General features: G+C 42.1%; 1 protein-coding gene across 2 annotated transcripts in view; it reads left to right on the top strand.

The window, feature by feature from the left end:
* The first annotated feature begins 5657 nt into the window (after positions 1-5657).
* The window catches only part of MIOS (meiosis regulator for oocyte development), a 148802-nt gene continuing 129527 nt past the window's right edge, over positions 5658-24932 (top strand). Inside the window, exons 1-3 of one of the 2 annotated variants that reach the window (XM_069211727.1) lie at positions 5742-5794; positions 8665-8693; positions 9719-11076. In XM_069211727.1, the coding sequence (XP_069067828.1) occupies positions 9774-11076 (1303 nt within the window). In that variant the 5' untranslated portion in view covers positions 5742-5794; positions 8665-8693; positions 9719-9773. Of the gene's footprint in view, positions 5795-8664; positions 8694-9718; positions 11077-24932 lie in introns of both variants that reach the window. The other variant, XM_069211726.1, reaches the window with a different exon arrangement.

Genomic DNA, 24932 nt, shown 5'->3' with positions numbered 1-24932 from the left:
ATGCAATTATGTAAAAAACCCACTTGATGTACACAATTTCAATTGTCTAGGGTCCTTCCACCATGGCCCTGTGCGAGCCATATTATAATAAGCTATCAATGTTGTGCCAGCGACAAATCTGGACTCATCATAGCGTCTATTTGTAGCCTTTTTTTGTTGTCTTTTGCACACAAAAAAAGACTTGAGTCACAACAACACATTGGGGTTATGTTAGAAAAGGGGTCTCTAGTTGGTAGTGGTTTGCACCCCGTCAAAGTAGCCACCATCACTCTAGACAGGGTAAGGGAACCACACATCTAAGATACCCCTGCTCACCCCCTTGGTAGCTTGGCACAAGCAGTCAGGCTTATTTCAGAGGCAATGTATAAAGTATTTGTGCCCACACACACAGTAACACAGTGAAAACACCACAAAAGTACTCCACACCAGTTTAGACAAATAGCCAATATTTATCTGAATGAAACAAGAACACAATGACAAAAGTCCAACATACACAAGAGAAGATATCAATTTTTAAAGTTAAAGAGTCTTAATCCATAGGAATCAATGGATGCATTGTTTTACACAAAGTACCTGGTATGCATCAAAAATAAAGTCGCAGGAGAGGGGATGCATCAGAAAAGCAAGCAATGCGTTGATTCCTTACTCGCAAGTGAGGCTTGCGTTGAATCTTTCCCAACTAAGTAGGCGATGCGCCATTTCTTTCCCCCGCAAGAGAACGATGCGTCGCTTTCCGGACACGCAGCCTCAGGTCCTTGATGCCATGTTGAAGATTTGACGGCCCAGGCCAATGCGTGGAAAATTCTGACATGCTGTTTCCAAGGTTCTGCGTTGAGAACAGGCACTGACTTGATTCTGCTGCCGCAAGGCAGACGCTACATCAAATTTTCAGCTGCTGAACAGGCACTATGTAGATTTTTCTGACACGCACAAAGCAGTGCGTGGATTTTCCCACACAGGTTACCAGCTTCCACTTCAATGGGCCATGGGACTGGATTTTGCACCACTTAGCAAGTCAGGACTCTCAGCAGAAGATCCCGGGCCACCGGGAGATGAAGTCTCTGATGGTCCTAAGACTTCACAACAGGAGGCAAACTCAGTTGAAGCCCTTGAAGAACCTTGGAAATCATGATGTAGAAAGCACAGTCCAGTCCTTTCACTCCCAGGGCAAACGTAGCAGCAGCAGGCCAGCACAACAAAGCAACAGGCAGAGTGGCAGTCCTCCTCAAGCATCCAGCTCCTCTCCTTAGGAGAATCTCCTCCGTCCAGAAGTGTTCTTACGTTATGGGGTCAGCAGTCCAATACTTATACTCATTTCTGCCTTTGAAGTAGGCAAACTTCAAAGGAAAGTCTTTGTAGAGCACAATACCCTCCCTCTCCCTGTCCTGGGCTCAGAGACACTCCAATGGGTTGGAAATTGTATTGCGTAAGGACAGGCACAGCCCTATTCAGGTGCAAGTGTCAGCTCCTTCCTCTATTCTAATCCAGGAAGACCCATCAGGATATGCAGGACACACGTCTGGTGCAACTCACTTAGTATTACTGTCTAGAGTGAATTTGCAAACAACCCAACAGTCAGTCTGACCCAGACGTGTATTCAGCAGCCAGGCAGAGGCACAGAATGGTTAAGCAAGAAAATGCCCACTTTCTAAAAGTAACATTTTCAAACTTACAATTTAAGAACCAACTTCACCAAAAGATGTATTTTGATGTTGTGAGTTCAGAGACCGCAAACTCCACATCTATATCTGCTCCCCACGGGATATTACACTTAAAAGATATTTCAAGGCATCCCCATGTTACCTCATGGGAGAGATAGGCCTTTCAATAGTGAAAAATAAATTTAGTAGTATTTCACTACCAGGACATGTAAAACACACCAGTACAAGTCCTACCTTTTAAATACACTGCACCCTGTCTATGGGGCTGTATTCAGCCTACTTTGGGGGTGACTTGTAAAAAAGAAAGTTTGGGCCTGGCAAGTGAGTGCACTTGCCAAGTCGAAAAGGCATGATAAAACTGCACACAAACACACACACACAGTGGCAGTGAGACATGTTTACAGAGCTACTCATGTGGGTGATAAAATCAGTGCTGCAGGCCCACTAGTAGCATTTGATTTACAGGCCCTGGGCGCATCTAGTGCACGTCCTAGGGACTTACTAGTAATTCAAATATGCCACTCATGGATAAACCAATCACCAATACAATTTAGACAGGGAGCACTTGAACTTTAGCACTGGTCAGCAGTGGTAAAGTGGCCAGAGTCCTAAAGCCAGCAAAAACAAAATGCAGCAAACAGTCAAAAATAGGTCAAAGGCAAAATGTTTGGGGATAACCCTGCATAAAGGGCCATTTCCAACATTCATATATGTGTGCAATCCCACAATGTATGAACTAGCTGTTTACACCTTCTAAGGCATGGTCATAGTCTGTTGTCCCCATCTTACATAGCCAGCTTCTTGTGAAATATGCCCTAAGAAAAATCTGCAGCTGAACCTGCCAAAATCCAGCAGAGAAAGCCCCCATGCATCATTTTGCAGTTTCTCCAGATCATGTTCCCATTTGCTCCACAGGGAATCAAGGGGTGACACAATGTTTGTGTGCAAAGTGGCATAAATCTGTGAGACTGTGTGCTTATGTTACGGGCCCCCAATATTCTAAACTCCAGCAGTCTCTCCTCTGCAGTGTTGTATAGGAAGTCACTGTAACCCTGTAGGATGTTCCACTTGCATCTACCAAATAAATTGACTCCCAGGCCAAACCAGAGTCCTTACGGCAAAGCTGTTTGGAGACTTTGGTCATGGCCATTTTGGGCCTGCTTCCGCCCTCAGGGCCGCTGTTTATTCCACTGTTCCTGAGATGCAGGAGGGAGTTGTCCCGGACCAATAGTGACTGGGTCCCATTGAGACCACCACTCAAAGACATTCCCACGCCATACTCCCACCCAGCATCCAACTCCCGGCTCTCAAGGATAAATGTGTCTGCGAGTTCAGCAGCACCTGAGCTCCACTTTCAGGCAGTCCCCACACCCAAGCCAACACCCGATGGTGGCCAATTATTGATTACCCAACAGTAACTTTACAGTCCTCTTTCATCCTCTTCAGTCCTCTTTTAGCAAGATGGATAAAATGGTTAATGTCAGTGGCAGGAATAGACGTGAGCAGATTTGGTGCCCACTCAGATACCTTCTATAGTTGGGAGACATCATGAGAGTTGCAACCTCGACCAGGTGTTCCACTTCTGGACAATCTGCTGGAAGTTATGTTGTCATGAGGCGGGATCATCTTTATGTTGTCTTCATATATCTGAGGGCAGAATTTGACCTGGTGCAGAGGGAAACTCTTTGGCGGGTGCTAGAATCTTATGGTATCCCTGGTTATCTCCTAAGGATCCTGAAAACCTTACACACTAAAACATTTGCACAGGTCAGGTAAAATTAGGGAGAAGACCTCACACCTAGGATAACTAGAAATTGTGGAGTTAGCAAGGATGCATGCTTGCACCTAGGCTGTTCAGTTTATTCTCTAATGGAGCAGTAGAGTGGCTGGTAAAGTGCAATCATGACGCTCCTAAATTTGTTGGTATCAGCATCTACATTCTTATGTTTGAAATGACACGGTCCTAATATCTAGAACTCTGCCAGCCTTTTATTCCTTGTTCGATTGCTTTGCATCGGTTTGCACAGTAAGGGGTTTATAGATAAACCCCACAAAGTCTAAATGTATGGTGTTGAATCAGCACTGGTATGTTAGAGGCAGGATAATGATAGAGGGTTGCCCTTGGAACAAGTAAAAAGCAGAACTATTTTATACAAAAGGACGTTGGCCATAGGAAGAACACAAGGCCACCTCTAAGGGCACAATAGAGCCAAAGCTATAGCAGGGGATACATATGGAGCAGACCTTTGGGGCTATGCTGATGTCTCTTTGCTCACAAAAATCAAAAATAAATTCATTGACACTGCTTAACTTGCACCCCAAGTACTCCCCTCATACCTCTACACATTGATCTAGCATTGAACAGAATTAATCATATGGTACATCTAAAACCTCTGACATATTGGGTGCGCCTTTGGGCCACACTAGAATTGGCTTCATACTGAGAAGCCTCGGTGAAATGAATTAGCATTGATAAAAGTTTATGGAAAATTTCAGGAAAATAAAACTTGTGTGTGAAGCCATCAAAATGGAGGAAGTTTGGTACTCCCCAGCTGCAATGAAGAAAGGCTCTCTAACTAAATTGAAGCAAGCTTTTTGGGAATTTATATTGGTGAAAATTTGGAACCACCAAAAAGAGGGGAGCATTACCGAAGAATTCCTCATTCTCAAATGTTTTTTTCAGTTTTGAGCCAGATTTGGACAAGAGTCAGAGCTCTCAAGCTAAAGCTTGTACATAAAGTTTAGAACTGGCATTTTGCCATTAATATCCGTCACATGCAAATGGGACAAAAGTAGATTCTTACCTTCCCACTGCCTTTTTTGCATTATGCAAAGGAACATTTCCTCTTCAAGCTATGCTCTGCCCTGAAGGAAGTGGATCATTGCAGTGTGCAAGCTCATGGGCACAGCACATAATTGGGAAGCTCTCAGGATCCTTTGAAGTGACACGAAGGAGCATATTGTGTATGCTGTCTCCAGGTTTCTATCATGGGCTTGGAGAACTAGATTAGTGAGACCTAATAGTACAGCCTGAAGGCTTTTGGGTTTAACGTGTGCTCTCATTTACAAGCTGAACCTGCACTTTAATTACGCCTACTGCTGGCCTGTTATTTTAAAATATCTATATTCATGTTGGCTTTTAAGGTCCTCAAGAACTGTGTACTGCATTCTTTAATGTAATAACATGTTTAAATGTATGTATGCACTACTTTTATGATTTTATAAGCCTAAATAAAGTATTATTATAGCTGCAGACTGCACACTTTTAAAAGTGTTCATATTACAAACCAACTAGCTATTGCCTCATTGGTGGTGAAGCTATAAAACACCATAACCAGAAACCTCCGGTCCGACATAGAATAAAACAATTTCGAGCTAATAAGTTTAGAATTTCCACTTCTATGAATGACTCGGAGGGGAGGATTATCCCTTCCTGAGAAAGAGTTTAATGAATGATCATTTGATTGAGTGATTGTTTACTGTCCACCCTGACAATTCTCTTTGCATTATTGTATTTTTGTTCTTTAAATTCCACACAGGCTGCAGCTTCGCTATAATAAGCCCCTGGAACGTCATCGGGTCCTGGCCGTGCAACGTCGTGGCCGCAATCAGCTGCAACGGGTCATTCCGTTATCTTTCAGAACGCTGCGGAAGGACCAGTCCTCACTCTGACCATCTGGGGGTCAGCCCTTGTTGGCGTTAATAAACTATCCGCCTTTCCTCCTCCTCCCATCCAGAACAATGGACGACCGCAAACTCGTCTGTCCGGGACAGGATAGCCCGTCACCACCAGGTCCGTAACTCGTACACTCCAGGCACTTCTATAATCAAGCCGAAAACTGACAGTGTCAACCGACCATCGAAGAACAGCTCGTTCAAGGTACAAGTGGGAAGTCTACAGCCAATGAACACTTCGGAATTATGTGCTGCGCCTAAGACTGGCTGAGGTAACACCAATCCTAGGTCACGCTACACATTACTAGTCCCTCCTACTACCAAACCAACACACAGACTACGTTCAGCCGTGAGACCGGTGGTTAATCGACCCGGAAGTGTTGAGCACGGTGGCAAATTACATCCGTTAAAAGAGCGACAGCGGCCAGCAACGTTGGCTGAAATCACGTTCGTCCCATGTAAGTAGTGGAGAGGTGGTTACCAAGAGTGATTGTAGCTTAGACAAATAGTGGCTGATTGAACAAAGTGGGGGGTAACCAAAGAGAAGAAAACTAGTGGTCTGACAACAGTTACTTTAAAGGTGAACACCGTTACAGAGCGTGGTAATAACTACATTGTAGCAATTAATAGACATAGAGAAAGGACCACGACAGCCAAGTCTTAGAGTATGTCAGGCAGGCCAGACTGCAGACTTGTGAGTTAGGGCCATGTATATGAACACATTTTCCCATAGACACAAAATATGTGAAACCGTTTGATACATCTGGCCCTTAGTGTAGTGTTGTTCTAGAGGGATTTGTTACCTTTCTCATTAAGGTGTTGGGGTTGTTTTGCTATTTTTTGCGCAGTACCGGTGGGAGCCTCGTGCATTGATTAATGTTAGTTCTGATGTTGCCACTCTGCCTAACAAAAATAGTATTGGGGATTCATGACTGGATGTAGGGACCTACCCATTTTGTCTTTCCATTTCATTATTTCAGCTGTTACAATTTCGTTATCTTTTCTCTCCTTTTTATCTACAAGTATATACCCTTTAAGTGCCCTCCTTTTGCTGCCTGTTTGTTTGAATCACATTCTCTTCTCTTTGCTGTTTAACATTGTATTTACTTCCTGTCTTGTGAGATGTCTTTCTCCCATTCCGCTGTCTCATACATTCGCAAGGAGTGCAACCACACACAAAGTAGTTCTCTTAAGTGCTAGGGACTACTCTGCTTATTGAGAACAAAAACATGTTAGACAATGCAAGAACCATGACAATACCAAAAGGTTGACAGCCTACACCAGAACTATTGGTTTTGCCGATTCTTAACTTTTAAACTGAACTCTTTTTTTTACTGTAACTTAGTTTGAGTCTGGTTTGATATATGGCTTAGCCAACTTCTTAAATTACAAACTGTTCGTTGCTCATGCATCTTAAATTACCATTGTCTAAATATATGTCAGTTTGGACCTATTTTTTTGATGTTGCTCTACTGTTCTCTTGGCCTCTCTTCTGACACTTTTTATTGGGTTGTGTACTCGAGCACCTCCTGCATTTCTTGACTAAAATACTTACCCACAAGATTTTATCCTTAAAGCATAGTAATGTATCTATATGTTTATTACTTTACTCCCACTGTAGAAAAAATCCATAAACTTTCTCCAATTCACTACTGTATTATCCTTAACCTCTTTCAAAATATCCTCTGCCTCCACTTTCTGACTTATTCCAAACCTCATTGTACTAGTATGAGATCCCTAAGAAACCTTTATAGACTCCTTCCTTTGACACATTCCAGACCTAATTTTACTGCTAGGAGCTCCCTAATAATACTTTCTATAACCATCCCTCATCTGTCCCATCCTAAACCACATTTTACTACTATGATCATACAAATAACAATTTCTAGACTCTTCCCTCCTCCATCCTATTGAGTCCAACTAACAAACTCACATGTCCATGGCTCAAAATAACAGTTTATATGTCCCTATACTAATCCACCACCAATACACTTTGGGTTCCGGAGTAGCGTGCTACTCGCCAAAATGTGCTTCAACGCCTCCTCAGGGTTATACAGATAAAATTGCAGTACATTGTTTCATTGTATTCTTGTCATGATTTATTTCATTTGATTCCCTTTCATCTAGTGTTCTTTTTTCTATAACTCTCCATGCATGAGTAGCTTATCCAGTCCACTTTTTTCTTTGCATCCTAGGATTATTATATATTTTTGATTCCATTATAATGTCAGAATGACAAGTCCCAAAATTCAAAGAAATGACTTGTGCTAGGTTAGCTATGCATGCATGGGCCTGCACAACTTGAGAGCGATGCCTCTCATACTTATATGTTCTCTTTTTTCTTTCATATTTTATCTTAAATTCTGCCAGCATGTAACCTTTTTCTCGCCGTCCTATCACTTTTTGTTCACCATTCTCTTCCTTCATATATGTTTTGTTTCTTTTCCACTCCTTCTCTTTCATCTTGTACTGGATTCCCAGTCTATTTCCATTTACATGTCATACCTTTCCATTTAATTTGTTATTGCCTATCTTTTTTTTTTATCCTGGTCATTTCTATCTCCAACTCATTTCCTTATATTTGTCGTATACAGTCCCCTCTTTCTACCCAAAATAATGTTATTTATCTTCTGTTTTTCATTGCTTTTCCTTCACTTTCCCAAGTTTATTTTCAATGTTATTTATTGGTGTGCTCCTATTCGTCATCTTTCTTATATTATTTCCTTAACCTTTTTTGAATTTACCTTCATTCTCTTGTTTTCTTTCCTTTTCATTCTGCCCTTCAAAACATTCGTGTTTGAAAACAGTGCCTGATTTAAAAAAACGGCACAGAAGAGGTGAAAATGCATTTATGTATTTCGAGTTTCATAGTACCCTTTGTATTTCACATTAAACAAACTAACGGAGGGCAACACACACCTGTTTTTGTTGCGAAAAAGGAATAACGACTGCTCTATATATCTTGCAACGTGTTTTTTTATGCCCACCCTCAATTCAACCTAATAACGCTTGGTGTAGGAACCTTGGTACTTATTGCAATATCATTAAACATAAATGAATGTTAACTTGGTAAAAAACGTTGTTGGAAACCGAGTCATTGGTAGAGTGTGTCTATAACTCTTGGTGTATGACCCATAGTGCTTATTGCTATATCATTAAATATAAATAAATGATCTTTAACTTGGTAAAAACTTTGTTAGGAAACTAATCACTCGTGGAGTGTTTATTTCTTTGCCTGGTGTGTGCATATTAAAGACTGAAAATGCATATTGCGTTTTTTTTAGTTGATTATTGAGCATTATTTTTTAATATTTTGTTTGGAAACTAGGTGCCCAATCCACAAAGATGTTTTCAGCCGTAAGTATGTTTTCATAGCTAAAATACCTCCATCTACGCCAATTCACAAACCGATTCTTAACAGACTTAATTGATTTACTACTGTGGATTTCTCTGGCATGAATACGAAGAAATCTGCAGCAGTGTGTCTCACACAAAGAGTGGGAAGTGGGCATTATAAGGCGTGCTTTGCCTTGTAATTCTGTTAACGTCATTTAGCAGTGATATTTGTGAACATTAACAAACTCCGACATGACCCCTTCCACTCTGAAAATAGTATGGAATTTACCCTAGACAGTCTGGAATAACTTCCAGATCACCTCAGACGTGTTAAAGTTCCAGGGGAAAGGCTTCCTCCACATGGAAACATATTTTCTCATGCAGAAAATAGTAAATGTTAATTTGCACAACTGGCTCCATTCCTCCTTTTCTATGTAAATGTATGCACTAGGGAAATAGGAGCCCGTGGCATATGTCACAAAATATTCACAAGAGTATGCCTGAAAAACGGTGCCTGATCTTCCCAGCCATTCTACTGGAAATGTTAATGAACTGAAAAAAACACATTTCTGTTCAGGAGGATACTTAAATATTCAGTCTTATTTATAATTTTACTTTTCTGTGAACCAGATGCTAGATGTCTCCGTTTACTCTTTGGTATGAAAACCATGTAATGCTGGTTTTGCAGTCTGTGATTAGGAAAATTGGCTCCAAATAAACTGAAAATGATTGATATTTTAATCCCTGAAAATGAACTGGATTTTCAAATTTAGGGAGGGTCTTGGCAAATATGACTAGAATGCAAATGTCACCTGGATGGAAATTGTCCTGTGTAATCTGTAATATGCTTGAACCCTCCATATCGTTGTGGTATTATCAATGCTGTTTACTCTAAAAGTTAATAAAAATATTTTAAAGCCTATTTATAGAGCTGCTTGACATGATTTAATTTGCAGTTGTCTGTTCCATATCATGAAGAATGACTTGAGGATATAAAGTCTTTCAGGTTTTTTTAGATACTTAGTTTCTGTTTGATTTCTTTACAGAATATTTCTCTGAATCCTGTGGATTACACTCTTCCTTTATTCTTCAGCTGCCGAAATGAGTGGCTCCAAACCTGATATACTCTGGGCACCGCATCATGTGGACAGATTTGTTGTTTGTGATTCTGAGCTGAGCCTTTATCACATTGAGGCAGCTGCAAATTCCAGTTCAGAACTAAAAGCGGGATCCCTTAGACTTTCTGAAGAAACAACAGCTACACTGCTGGCAATAAATTCAGACACTCCTTACATGAAATGTGTGGCATGGTACCCAAAGTATGATCCAGAGTGCCTCTTGGCAGTTGGACAAGCAAATGGCCGAGTTGTTCTGACCAGCCTTGGCCAAGATCACAACTCTAAATGCAAAGACTTGATTGGGAAAGAATTTGTTCCAAAGCATGCTCGACAATGTAATACCTTAGCATGGAATCCACTGGACAGTAATTGGCTTGCCGCAGGCCTTGACAAGCATCGTGCAGATTTTTCAGTATTGATCTGGGACATCAGCAGCAAATATGTGCCCGATGTCGCTGTTCCTTTGGAAAAAGTGAGGCTTGCAGCTGGTGAGGCTGAAGCTGGGCTGGTTGTAACCAAACCCCTCTATGAATTAGGTCAGAATGATGCCTGTCTCTCTCTTTGCTGGCTTCCACGGGACCAAAAGTTACTTTTAGCTGGTATGCATCGGAATCTGGCAATATTTGACTTGAGAAATACAAGCCAAAAGATGTTTGTTAATACGAAAGCTGTTCAAGGAGTGACTGTGGACCCCTACTTCCATGATCGCGTTGCATCTTTCTTTGAAGGGCAGGTTGCAATATGGGATCTTCGAAAGTTTGAAAAACCTGTTTTAACTCTAACCGAGCAACCTAAACCCTTAACCAAGGTGGCATGGTGTCCAACCAGAACTGGTCTGCTAGCTACTTTAACCAGGGATAGTAACATTATTCGACTGTATGACATGCAGCACACACCAACTCCCATTGGAGATGAAACAGAGCCTACTATAATTGAAAGAAGTGTTCAGCCTTGTGAGAACTATATTGCTTCATTTGCATGGCATCCAACAAGCCAGAACAGAATGGTAGTTGTGACTCCTACAAGGTCCATGTCAGACTTCACTGTCTTCGAAAGGATTTCTCTTGCCTGGAGTCCCACTACCTCTTTGATGTGGGCATGTGGGAGGCACTTGTATGAGTGCACGGAAGAAGTGAAAACTAGCTCTTTAGAAAAGGATATTGCTACCAAAATGCGCCTGCGTGCGCTTTCCAGGTATGGCCTTGACACGGAACAAGTCTGGAGAAATCACCTACTTGCTGGCAATGAAGATCTTCAGCTGAAGTCACTTTGGTATACTCTTCACTATATCCTTTGCAGTAGTATTTTGAACCTACGTTTATAAAGAGCTTCAATAATTGAAGTAAAAGTATTGATACTGGCGCATTTAATGTTACTAGATGCTATCTTGACAGATCTGGGGCTTCTCGATAGTTACGACCAGTGCACCAAAGGAATAATTTAGAAATCGCCATGTAAGTCAAGGCCCATGAACACTGCTTCAGCAATTGCCACGCATGCAAGTGGCCAGGCTGGGAATGGAATGTGGTCTGTGTGGTCAATGCGCAGCTACAGGTAACTGAGAAAATATACATATTGACCCTACAGCTTTGCTGTATCAAAAATAAAACCACAAATAAGCATTTTAGTTGACTACATTCAAAACTAAGTAAATTAGAAAGTATTTCAAAACATAAACGTATGTAATTGAGTAGATCACCATGTTGCTGCATTGGCGGGTCATTTAAAAATGACCTAGAATGAATGGGAAGATAAAAGTTGACCTAGTTCTCAAAAATAATTATTCCTCATATTAAATCTAACGAAACCAAGTACACAGCATTGATTCAAGAGCTGCTTGTCTTACTCTACGTGGTGAATCTGACTGCAGTGACCTCAGCTTGCTGTCTCTGATCAAACAGACTGAATCTAATGTCCAACTTGGTCCCAGTGTCCTGTTACTGGAGAATATTAACTAATGCATATTACTGCTTTCTTTTTATGATAGAGGAAGGTGTTACCACTGGCCTTTTTAAGCCGAATTGAGGTGGTAGATAAGTGGCTGATTTTAGTATGGATTGTTTAGGTGTATGGATTTCACGTTAAGCTGGCAAGGAAAGGGCGATGTTGGTCTGGCTTTTCCTGTTGAGTACAGTTTAGGATTTAATAAGATAGTTCTCGAAAAGGTGACAGATGGTGTTTGTACTACAGATGGTTAGTGCTTTTTTATTTATTTATTTAAAAATAATATTTTGTCATTCTATTTACAACAAGAATTTGTGGTTCCTTCCATAAGCATTAACAGTCGCATGCATATTGATTCAGTCTGTGCATTTTCTCATGCTTAATTATGCGTAAGAGTGGTGCAGTCCTAAAAGAAACATAACATGCTGCCAATTATTTGATCAGCACTTTACGTACCTATTTTCTTTCTGTATACAGGAAACATAATGAGGTGTGTAGCCATCAATGTTTGCCAACATTTTGTTATTATCATATGTTTCTTAACAAATGTACTCTTGGTAAACCAATCTACTCCTCTTCTGCCAGAGTCTAAATAATTCTTATGTCTCTACAATGAAGCTTCCACCCTCAAACTGAAGGTAGTAGTTGAAGGAAAATATTGAAGCAGGCTGTTTAGTGTTGTTGGACAAGGACTGTATGTGGGCCTCTTACTAGTATACATGATATATTGCTTTATAGGTTTCAAGATGTGCCATCTCTCAGTATGAGTAGGTTGTATTTCATAAATAATTATAATTCTGCTAGTGCCAAAGCACATTCTCCATGTTCTGTGGACGATAGTGATAGCTCTGACTTTACTTGCAGTTTGCCATTGCAGTTGCATGCCTGTCTTGAACTGATGCTCCTAGAGGAGGTTCCTGAGGCTGCAGAAAATGAGTAGTCCCTAATACTTCCTGATCTGTGTGGCGTTATACCACATAGAAGCACTGCCCATAATTTAAGAATACTTTCAGATGTGATAGGGCAGAGGAATAGTATATTTTGGCTGTTCTAGATATAGAAAAGTCATTGAAGCGTAAGGATGGTAATACATGGTGCATGTACTGGAAAAACATGGGATTTAGGTCGAATTTTCGTGACTATATACAGCCACTATATAGTCGATGGCAAGGTTTAAGTCAGGACGTGTGATGTTTGGGAGGAAGACAAGGCGGCCCTATGATGCCTCTGCTCTTTGTCTTGTCAGTGGAACCGCAGTGCTGCTGAGTGAGATTAGCATTGAGGAAGAGCAGTATAGTGATTGGCTTCACTGTGCATGTAGCATTCATGTATGATAATGATTTGCTAATTTATATACAGCAGCCTGATGATTTGATGCACTGTTGCTATAAGAGTTGCAGCACCTTGGTGCAGTCTATGGACTCCATATTAGCGGTGAAAAAATTCACTCTGTTCCCACTGGATGAACTAACTAAACCGCCATGTAAGTTGTACCCAGAGGTTAGAATACGATGGGAAATGGAAAACTTAATATGCATTTCCATTCAAATGGACATCAGTATGGACTGAGCACTGAGTGAACTTCAGGGCTTAGTGTAATTCTGGAATATGCTAATGCTCTCGGTTTTGGGGAAAAAGCATCACTTGTAAAAGTGGTGTCAACGGGGGGTGTTATAAGCCCCCCACTTAGCTTGTGTGACCTTGAGAGTGCATCAGAGTTAAACTTGAAATGTTGAAACAGAAGCTGGGAAAGTTGAGATCTGGTCTTTCCTGACCTGGAAATATATTATATTGTGTCTCAGCTCCAGCATGCCTTTGGATGGCTTGATACTGAAGGAAATTGGGAGACAAAATTACTGCATGGGCCATCTGGGCAGACCATTTGGAAAGAGGCACTAATAATGGGAGAAAGCATGCCACATAAATATCCTTATGTCATCAGGAATGCAGGGCATTTATAGGAGAGAATGTTGAGAAACATCATGAAAAGGCCCCTGTTTGCAGAGGAGATGGATTTAAGGGGTTTGCTACAGTTAGTACAAATGAGCCAATATATGTCAGTGGTGTGATGGAGTCACAGCAGATACAAGACATAAGCTCTATATGAAGAGGCACAGGGGAACTTCAGAGTGTGACCTTGTCAGTTCCTCCCATATGCACTCTTTGCAGACCACAGGTAAATATAGACCCCATGAACGACAGAGCCCCTTACATGTATCCATTTACATGGACATATGGCACCCCACTGAAACTGGTAAAAATGTACCAGAGAGAGCCCAACTATAGGGGTTGAGGCCTGTTACTCGAGACCAGACCTACTACAGATCCTGAGAACTGGGCCAAGTACCCCTTTAGCACTTGACTCTCAGTCGTAGCACGAGACGAGAAGTCCAAGGCTTCTTGTGGGAGGTAGATACAGGGAGGTGAGCACAGGCTAACAACTCAAAATACGGTCATCAGCAGCAATAAATGACTGGCCAGTCAAATACTTGTTTTTATGAAAAAGAAGTATTTATATACAAACACAAAGTAAAATATGATGTTCACAAACAGTACACACAGTCCCTTACGGTGTGGACTCTACTGTCTTATGAGTGGGTCCCCGAGTCCCACTCCCCCTCTCTCCAGCAGTAGTGGGTTATTCCCCATTCACTGTAGGCAACATTCAGGTAAAGCTCCATTAGTAGTGCAATTCTCATGAGTCCCACTATGACTCTTTATGAAATTCAAAAGTGTTCAAGTGCTGAAGTGCTATATTGCAGTCAAGTTCCCATGGGGCCGCCTGTCCTGTAATTCAGGCTTACCCCCACTGGCAGGATCGGAGCAACTGGAATCTTTGAGTGCACCCCTTTGCTGGCATTGAAGCTGCAACAGCAGTCTCTGGTAAGTTCCTCACATGCGGCCTGGGAAGAGCAGTGGTCGGGTGTCCTCGAGTTCCTCACATGTTGTCCTGCAAAGTCAGCGGCCAAGGGGGTCCTCGATGTTCCTCCAATGCTTGTAAGTTCCTTGTGATCCTCTCCACAGGTTGGGTTGTGCCGCTTCTGGTCCACAGTTGGTACTTGGCCCTGCTTGTGTTACTACAGCATCCTCCTCTTCTTGATGATGGTCCCTACCAGACCATGTTCCTTGCCTGGTCTTTGTGACTCCCTCTTGCATATGGGGTCACTGTCCCTGATTTGTGCTCGGGCTATGTTCCAATCTGCACAGCAGCACTCTTCCCAGTGGCCCCACCTGGCATATGGGGTTGCAGATGTACAACCTGCACACATGAGATGTCTCAATTGGTGCAGTAACGGTCACAGTTCACTTCACAGCTGCCCTCCTCTGGTATACGGGGGTCGCTTACGTTTCCCTGCACAAAGGCAATGTCCTGATCAGTGCAGCAGCAGCAGCAGCTGCTTCCTCACACCTTACTATTGTGATCCGATCAACAGAATCCCCCAGTGGACCTTGCTCCCTCCAGCACTCTTCTCTTTCTTACAGGGCACACTGGTCTTGGCAATCAGACAGGCTCTGGTGCTTCAGACTTCAGAAGCAGGTGGTCTTGAAGTCCCTAGATAATGTATTCTCACCCAGCTGGGAGGCTGACAGACCTTGGCCGCCAGTCCTGGTCACAGGCATAAGTCATGCAGAGCTTCACCTCCTTGCACACAGCCCGACTCACATCTTGACAGTTGACAGTTTTGAGGGCCTCAAGGTCCCCTTCTTGTTCAAATCCAGACACAAAATGTGATTTAGAGTCTGAGTCTTTCAAGTTTATGTTGGGCGTCTGCTTTCTTTTGAAGTGCCATCTCCTTTGCCCTGCTCTTCCTCCAGAAAGTAGTTTGTCACAGCAGGAGTGACTCTAAATCTGATAGCCCGTCAACACAGCCAATAGAAGTGACTAGGGGTTCACACCCGGATGTCAGCCACAGTGATAGTGTATTAAAAAGTTACCCAAGGCCTCAGTCCTGCTCTTTATGATTCTTTTATCAGTCCCATCTCCTTCCTGAGATGTACACAGGCACCTTATTTGTGACCTCTTTCTGAATTAAAGGGCGTCCTTTGAAGTGTACTGAAGAGCCTAGCTCTCCCTTCCTCCCATTGTGTCCCACCTAGCTCATAGGAATGCAAAATTCTACAAATCTATATAAGGGTATTCCTCTACCTCCTCCTGTTTCTCCAGTTAACCCTGGGACTTCCTAAATGGAACCCAGAATCTTCCATGTATTACCGTTCACAGGCTCATATAAACCCTGAATATGCATTTAATATACACTCATTGCACAGGACTACATCCTTTATATATTGTACCATTTATAGGCACACACACACTAAGCATGTTCATATAACACATACAGACTGCCCAGTACAGCACCATCCCTGTACTGTACCATTCACAGACATACACCCAACTCGTGTACCATACATGCACTGCACAGCACTCCACACCAAATGATGTAGGCAAAGGGTGAGTTAAGCACACAGCTGCAAAACTTAAAATGAGTGAGTGTAGTCTTCAATCCAGTGAGAAAGGTGAATAAAGCATGTTGGCTTGTGCTGATCGCTACATGGTATAATGCTACAACTTGGGTCGTGCTGCTTAACTCCTGCTAAAGACAGTAGCCTTTCCACCACTATGATGGTAGTGCTTTGGGTGCCCCTCCCAGTCTAAAAAAGATAGCAATCCATGAGAGCCCTACATCATGGCGCACATGCATGGTCCGTGTTCGCCTGTGATAACAAAAATCAGCATCAAGGATCCGGAAATCATTACAGTTGAGGCACTGAGGGCAGGGGTGCACGTCGGTCACCATGCAAGGGACTTTTCCATCCCAAAACAGTAAAAACTGAACTGTACTGCATTCTTTATTTGTTGTGTGAAAATAATAAATACAAGTTAAAAAAGCATTTACAATGCAACGGGTCTCGCGTTTGCTCATGTTAGAGCTGATCGCGTTGTAAACTCCTAACCCGACTTTTTACCTATCGGGCAAAAGTGCATTTATGTACGTAACCCGAAAAAGTGAAATTAACTATGTAAAGCGCTCGACTTCTGCCAAGCGAGATCGCGCTCGTAAGTTAGAGAAAAAGAAGTCCACGAGCCCGATCGAAACCAGCGAGCCTCGCATGTTTTCTGTACTTGGTCGCTGCGCTTGAGGAGGGCTAGCCATCAGAAAAGGCATGACGTATGCGTGCCTTCGACTAATGAAAGCAAGCAGATTTTATTAGGCAAGCCCACGAACCAATAAAAAACACTGACGTGAAGTTGACAGGGCTCCGAGCCCTTTTCTAAATACTAAAGCGTCTCGCTGCGATACGCATGCGCGAGCGCATTCAACGCAGGCTCGACCCTAAAAACAAAGTAGTTTTTGCCTCTGGGCTGTTTTCACAGATGGTCAGTTTGGGCCTGCACCCATACAAACTCTGGGTAGCACACTTGCCCCTTATTGTGATCGAATGTGCTACTTAGACATAATTAGAACTTTTCAGGTTATTTGAGTAGCATGTGTAGTGGCAGCAATTTGTGGACCAGGCAAGATGTACACTGGGAAGCTGTAATAGCGGGGCATAATGGAAAATGGTCATGTTGTAATAATGCAGTATATTATGTGTTGATTTATAATATGCTAACTAGTCCTTGTGTGAAGGTCGTTATGTTTCATGTTCTAACTGGGATTAATGACTTGACCGTGATATAGTATTAGATCTCTGTGGTTACTTGATATAACAGCAATTTGTTATTGCATGCTACGTGGATATGATGGTTATTGGTCGGGGTGTTTTAAATATGCATGATAGAAAGTGGCTGCAGTATGGTAGCTTGATACAGTAAGAACAAGTCTTGGTGTAATTGGGCATAATGATAATTGCCATGATGTGTTTTATGGCCATTATGAAAACTAGACATGATGGGGTGGTTTTACTAACTTCCCCAATGGAGGCTGGTCATCTTGTGCTAACACACCATGACATGCTGAGTTGACGGAAACGGTCAATTGCGTGGTTACTGTGTACAGTGGCAAATTACATTTCCACATTCAGCTGGCACAATGATAAGTGTCTATTTGCAGGTGACTTGATGTAATGGTAAATGATCATATATATATTTTTTAAATTGGGGGTTAATACAAACCGCTCAAGATATGATAATGTCTTAATGAAAACTGGTCATGATGTGATAACTAGGCATGAAGGAATGTGGTCATGTGCTGTCTGGGTATGGGGAAACCAGGCCATGATGTGATAAGTGAACATAGTAGCAGTGCTGTTTAAACTAGTGTTAATAAAAGTATCAGTGTTGTGCAAAATTAGCATTGTGGTATCCGGTGATAATATGGCAACAGGACATAGCAGAAAGTGGTCGTGTTATGCTGATTAGTACTAGTAGATGTTTAACATGATGCACTAGGTGGGAATGAGAAAGATGGGACTTGCTGTGAAAACCAAGCATAATAAAAATGCCAACCACCTGTTAAAAAGGCACATTGGACCTTAGCTGTTACATGCTAACTGGACATATTAAACATGGCCATGATACAATTAAGTGAGCAGAACAGACTAGCACAACAATGATAGATAAACCTGAGTGAAATAAAAAAAATTAAATGCATAAGGCTATTGGAAACAATTGTATTAATATTTAGGATGGGTGATTACCCACCCAAATAATAATGACAATCCTTGTCAGGGTGAATCCTCAAATAACTAAATTAACCTGAGCTCAACCACAGGTAGCTATTGCACAGAGCAGACCAGCTTAACGTACGGCACTGGGTAAAGGGTTTTTGCAGTACCAAAACAGTAATAAAGTTGAAATGCACAACAATAAAATTCCCGAACTAAATTAGAAAATTGAGTAAAATGTAATAAACAAAATGACAAAAATCCAATAAGGGAAACCAGAGATATGAATTTATAAAGGTTTAGGTAGGAATAGTGCCACAAAGCACAAATGGTAATCAGTGGTCACCGTAGACTGGGACCTAAGTGCAATTTCAAGCTGACCGCGATGAAGCACAAGTCAGATACACCAGCCTGGGTCATCCTGTTCAAAGATTTTACTTTTTGACTTGGTTTTAAGTTCTAATCTACCACAGGAGTACACTTCTAAAGTCCTTCAGCACCTTAGGTGCGGCACTTGAAGACTTACAGGGTGTCGGGCAAAGGCCAGCAGCGGAGCCTAGTTCAGGTCCAGTTAGCTTTGGTCAGCTGGATAATTCCTGGAAGTCCTCTTTCAGCCAACTGACCTTTGGAGTCTACATCTTTGTTTTGGGTAGAAGAGTGAGCGTGTCCAGTCCTTCAGAGTTCTTCTCAGCTCACAGAAAGCAGGCCAAGTCTTTTTCTAATCTTCTGCAGGTCAAGAAAGTTTTCTAAAGCGGGTTCCTGGAGGTGCCACATTTATGCTTGGAACAAGCTAGATTTGTGCGGTGACTCCTGGGCACGCCCTAACCAATGAAGTAAAAGATTCCATGGCTCATCCACCCCATGCTTTCAGTAGTTCCTGTTTGCCTTCCTGCAAATAGAACCAGAATGCTATGTATCAGCACATGTTCAAGATGGCAGAAGTATTTGGCCACATGGACTTTGAGTACTGGGGGTATCTGCGGGGAGTGTACTATGGTAATCCTAGTGTCCTTCCATATCTGACACTAAAAGTCAGTTTGAGACAGGCACTGAACCCACAACAAACCCAGATACAGATGTCAAGCAGGACAAAAGTGAGTCCTCCAGCAATCAGATGCAACTGCACATGAATTGTGCTGGCATCCTGGTTTCTCCCTTTCATGTGTTACATGTGACTCAATAGCCCTGCCAAGTAGGAGTTGACACTGTGCTGTCAAAAGGATGTACACAACTACCACCAGGTATGTTCTGTGCAGATAAGAGAAGTCCTCTCATTCGGGCCAGCCTATTGTTTGCTCGTTGGAGACATTTCACACTTTTCCACAACTATTCAAGGCTGAGCACAGGCTGAGAGCTGGCAGAGACTTATACTAATTAGCCTTCTGGCAGTTTATGTGGGTAAAGTGTAACTTCCTAAAAGCTGTTTCCCCTAATATCTGACTTCACCATTGAATTGATTTTTTTCAGAATTAGTAAAATACTGTTTTCATTATTTTTGAAGCTAGTTCCAACTGTACTCTGGTTTTGTTTCTAAGACAGCTAGGCCTACCGCAGTGACCATAGCTTATAGAGCTGGTCACTGTGGGGACATGTCAACAGTAACTTTTTACCTGCCCCACTTTTAAATACTATACACCTTACCACGTAGGCTACAAGGCTCACATAGGGATGACTTTCTAATATTTAAAGGCAAGATTTGTACCTGTCATATAAAGTTTACTTTGATAGATTACAATGCATGTTTAAACTGCAGGAGTCAAGCTACACAGGCAAGGCCTGAAGCAAAGTTTTATTCTAACACTGTAGTGAATGGTACAATATGTTCTTCAGTCCTTAGTTAGCTTTTAACTTCCAAGCACTGCCCTTACGTCCCTAGTCAAGGGACATATGGGCAAGTTAAATGTGCGTGTCAAGAATAGGCACTTTTACCATGTTTAACCAGGAACACAGGCACTTTGTGCACTTTACCTCTGCTTCCCAGTAATAGAGTTCTAAAGACAACAAAAATATAGGGTGCAGCAAAAAGCAAAAAATCTGGGGTGATGATGCTGAAGAGGAAGATTTGTTTTTCAATAGTGCTAGTAAATGATGGAGTATTGCCAACAAAACAAATGAAATATGTCACACCACATTCATAAAGACAGTCTTAAGTAAGTTTAAGAAATTGTTACTCAATTCTATACCTTTCTGCACAGAGAAGGGACTACAGTATGAAATAACTTTCACTGCCTTGAAAGTGAAAGCAGGACTGCCAGCAATTGTAATAAATGATGGAGCACAGCCAACATGATGATTTTTATGAAATATGTCACACCACATTCATAAATACATGACTTAAGTAAGTTTAAAAAATGTACTCCGTTCCATACCCTTCTGTAAAAGAAGCAGTCGCATGGACAAAGCAACCTAGGGTGATTGGGAATTCAAGGGTGGGAGTGGGATAACCGAGAAGCATGTGGATGAGTGGGGGGGGGGGCAGAGAGGAATGTGGAGCGTGGAAAGCAGATGGGCGAGAGAGGGCAACATGAGGCTGGAGGTGAGAAGCACACAGACAAGAAAGAAATGTGAATGGGAAAAGGCCATGCGGGTATCACGGAGGTGTGGGGGGAAGACGTATACAAGCAGAGAAAGAGCAGCACGTGTGCTGCGGAGCAGGGAAGTATGCAACAGAGAAGGCTGGAAAACACATGCATTTTCATGGAGTGGTAAAACAAAAAGAAAAAAGCAAACAGTAGTAGGACACAAGTAATGCGTCCGTGCTCCAGATGAGGGGTAAACCCCTCAAGGGTGAAGTAAATCCCACACGCTGACTAATGGGAAGTAAGCAAATAAAAGTGACCATGTAGCTAACCAGTGATAAACAGTGGGTGGGCTCTAAACCCACTGTAAGGTGACAGTCAGGCATGCACTCTCTGGTTGGCGAGACCTAGAAAGCCACTGCAACAGTAAAACCAGCATAGGCAAAGCCAAGAGGTCTGGCTTTGGCAAGTTAGTGCAGTATTCATTTATTTACTTTTTTATCGAAACATTATGCCTCAAAACGAAAAAAAGTTATGGTCTGCCATTTAAACATGACCATGGTTTAATTGCAATAACAATTGCACATTTAAAAACATTCACTGATGTGGCTCACTTAAGAGTGATTTTGGTCATTATGTTTTTTTAAGTAACAAGCCTTTCATTTGTGCTCTGCATTTTGTTGTGTGTGAAGTAGGCAAGAATAAGGGAAGACTTGAGCACAGCAGCTTTAAAAAAGGAGACAAAATAAATCTTGTTCAAACTGGGCATCCAAAGTGCATGCAAAATAAATAGTGATTCTTAAGCCCTTTAAGTGTGGGTATTGGCTTACTTCACCAGTGTGTCTGATGGACATTGGCCTTCGCTGGGGAGGATTTAAAAGGACCCTCTTGCACCAGAGGGGCTCCTTTTTTTATTTTGTATACCGCATATTGGAGGTTTGCCCCAAACTGCCCTTCAAGAGCTCCGAAATCCCACTAGACACAAAGGATTTCAAAATGGCGGCAAAACAAACAAAAGGAGGGGGCAGCCTACCCTGGCATCAAACCTTCGCCCCCCCGCAATAGAATAGTGTCTTTCTTCCCACCTCCAGGCAGATAGAATGTTTGTTCCTATTGCTGCAAATCTGTCCCCCCTGGGGGGTAGAAAGCCACCTAGACACTAGGGATTTTGCATTGGGGCAAAAGAAAGGGATGCGGGTCTGCCCTCTGGCATTGGCCACACCGTCACCCCAAAGAGGGACAGGCCAGTCTCTCCCACTCTCTCTCCCACCCCCACCCCACAGAGGCAGTCAGTGCGTTTGCTCCCAGGTTGCCCTAGATGATTGTCCCATTTGGGATGTTGCCATACAACCAGTCACTAGGGTTGGGGGGAGGGGTTAGAAAGCTCTCTAGACCCCAGGGATTTGTCATTTGGGGCTAAAGAAAGGGGTGCAGGCTTTACACTCTGACATTAGCCATACCCCCCTCCCCAAAAGGGACAAACAGTATTTTGGGATGCCTGGGAGTCAGAGAGGGGGTTAGTCCACAGTTTGCTCCCAGGGAGCAGTAAGCCCACTAGATAGCAAGCATACTTTTTTGTATTAAATATTGGGGTCGGTCTGGCTCATTCTGATATCAGGCCTCATTCCTCACCCCTAAAGCCTCAACATCTTTCAGCACCCCTGCAGACTAAAACATACCATCCTGATGGCAAGCAAGAGGACATTTGATTATTTTGGTTGTTGTTTTTATGTATGGGTCAGAAGAGAAAGGCTGAATCTCAATATTGTCTCACTTGCCATGGTGAACGGCTGCACTTTTTGGGCTTGGGTAGGCTGCCACCTGGAGAAACCTACCAGACAGAGTCATTTCTGAAAACCAGACACCCGGGGGAGTCCGGGTGGAGTGGTTTTTGTGTGAATCCCCCAACATTTTCGTACGCGCAGTGCCCTGCAAACCTCAGACTTTGCTTAAAATCACACACTTTACTTGCATTTTTGTGACATATACTTCTGGAATCCTCATGGATCCAGAAAGTTCCTATGACCCAGTTTTTCCCCGCACTTGTCCTGATAAACACTCTGCCTCACTTGTGTGGCTGGGCCTAGTGCCTGAAACAAGATTGGACCAAACCAAGGTCAATGGTAGTCCTCACAGGTAACTTTTGTAAATCAACCATTGTGACAGAAGTTACAGATAAAAGCAATGTCATAAATGTCGTTTTTTCCCACTCATTTTCAATATTTTTCTACCTCCGCAGTTAGCTTGTTTAGAAACCCCATGAGGGATCTACACAAATTAACTCATGCTGAATTCCGAACTTTGTACTTTTCAGAAATCTCTAGCTTTACGAGATCACCCATGGATTTCACACTGGTTTCCACCACAAACAGGAAGTAGTTTGAAACCACAAAAATTAGGAAAAATGGGCTACCTCTTTGGAAAAATTCCAAAACTGTGGTAAAGTAGGGTTTTGCATTCTCTACGTGATCCTAAAAATTGTGTAAAAATGTAGCTATATTTTGGCTGTTTCCCGCTCCCTTCCAGGGCAATGGGGGATGCAAAGCCAGTGTTGATATCTTATGTGGAAAAAAAAAGGTTATAGAAGCCTAAGCACAAACTATCCCAAAGTAGCCGAAAAAGTGCTCAGCACTGGGGTGCAAAAGCTTCAGCAGGTAAGGGGTTAAAGGTAAAACAATAAATAAATAAAAAAGACCAATCTGAGCAATGGTTACTGCTGAAGAGTAAGTAAGTTTTAAGTGGATGTGAACAATGTGTAAAATAGACTGACCTATTGTCTCATGCTGTATCGTGCGGTGGGTGGAGGCAAAATTGGAATGATTTAACAGACCAGATGAATAAACCTGCTAACCTAAAGCCCCTGTCCTTACGTCTATTATGTGGTAGCACACTGTCATTTACAGACAGTAACATTCCAAGAAATGTCCAAATACCTTCTCACTAACTTGTAGCTTTACTGATTAAAACTATATAGTGCATTAACAATAATCTGTGAAAATTGGGTTGCAGAAAACATATTTATCATTTGCACATCACTAAGTAAAGTGTTCCGATTTGTTTCAATCCCATTAAAATATTTCTTTCATCACACAGAAGTACAAAAAATGGGCTCTCACAACTAATGAAATAAATTTTGAAATGTTTGCAAGTTGACTTAGTTATTTCATATTGTGCATTCGGAAAAACCTGATACCCTACAGCCTTTCATTTCACACTCTTCGTCCAGCAGGTCAAAGAGTTCACCTTACAAAATCCTGGAACTCTTCAATCAGAAGGAAAAGTAATTGTAGGAAGACAAACTAACTTTTGATCTTTTTCTTTGAATACAGAGCGAAAGTGGCAATATACCAACAAACTTTTATTGCTCCTTCACTTTCTGACTGAACAGAACAACTTTTCTTTGTCAACTGGCCAGGGGGGCAAGTAGGTCCTTAAAATAGCTTGACCTGATTAAACATAGCTCCGCATAGCGAGTGGGTGAGCAGATTATTTGAGGCCTGTGATGCAACTTGTTCTTTGAGAACAATGTATAACGTGCATATGTTTGTCAGCTGATCACTGGTGAAAGATCTAGAGAGGCTATACAAAAGGTTTTATAACATTTTTAAAACACAAATGGAAAGCTTCACCCTATATCATTCAATGATCTTGACAACATCCAAAGAGGAAACATAAAGGTGTCATGCAGTTTGTAGGTGTTAGCCTCACAATGGGAAACATAATTCTGCTTCAGGGTGGGTAGTCAATCCATAAACTAAAGGTGAGGAATGAGTGACGTAATAACGAACTTGGCATAATTTGATGGTTTGTTATAAGTGCAACAGGGAAGTAGAAATTCGGACAAAAAGTAAAATTATTAGACACTGTATCCCGTTTGTAAGGAGCCACCAATTTTATGTATGTCGGAAATCCAAAAGTAAAGTGCAAGAGAACATGCAAAATTAGTTCACACACTGGGATATCATTTAAGTCTTATCTTTGTTGGCTTTTATTTACAATCTTCTAAGCTGAACTTTGAAGACCGTGACTCACTTGTGCATGCATAGTAAAGCGCATATTTGGTCCCTTCCCCA

This window comes from Pleurodeles waltl, chromosome 10 (genome assembly GCF_031143425.1).
Source record: "Pleurodeles waltl isolate 20211129_DDA chromosome 10, aPleWal1.hap1.20221129, whole genome shotgun sequence".
In the NCBI taxonomy this organism is placed as follows: Eukaryota; Metazoa; Chordata; class Amphibia; order Caudata; family Salamandridae; genus Pleurodeles; species Pleurodeles waltl.
The sequence above is the reverse complement of the archived record's forward strand: the minus strand, read 5'-3'. Positions and strand labels throughout refer to the sequence as shown.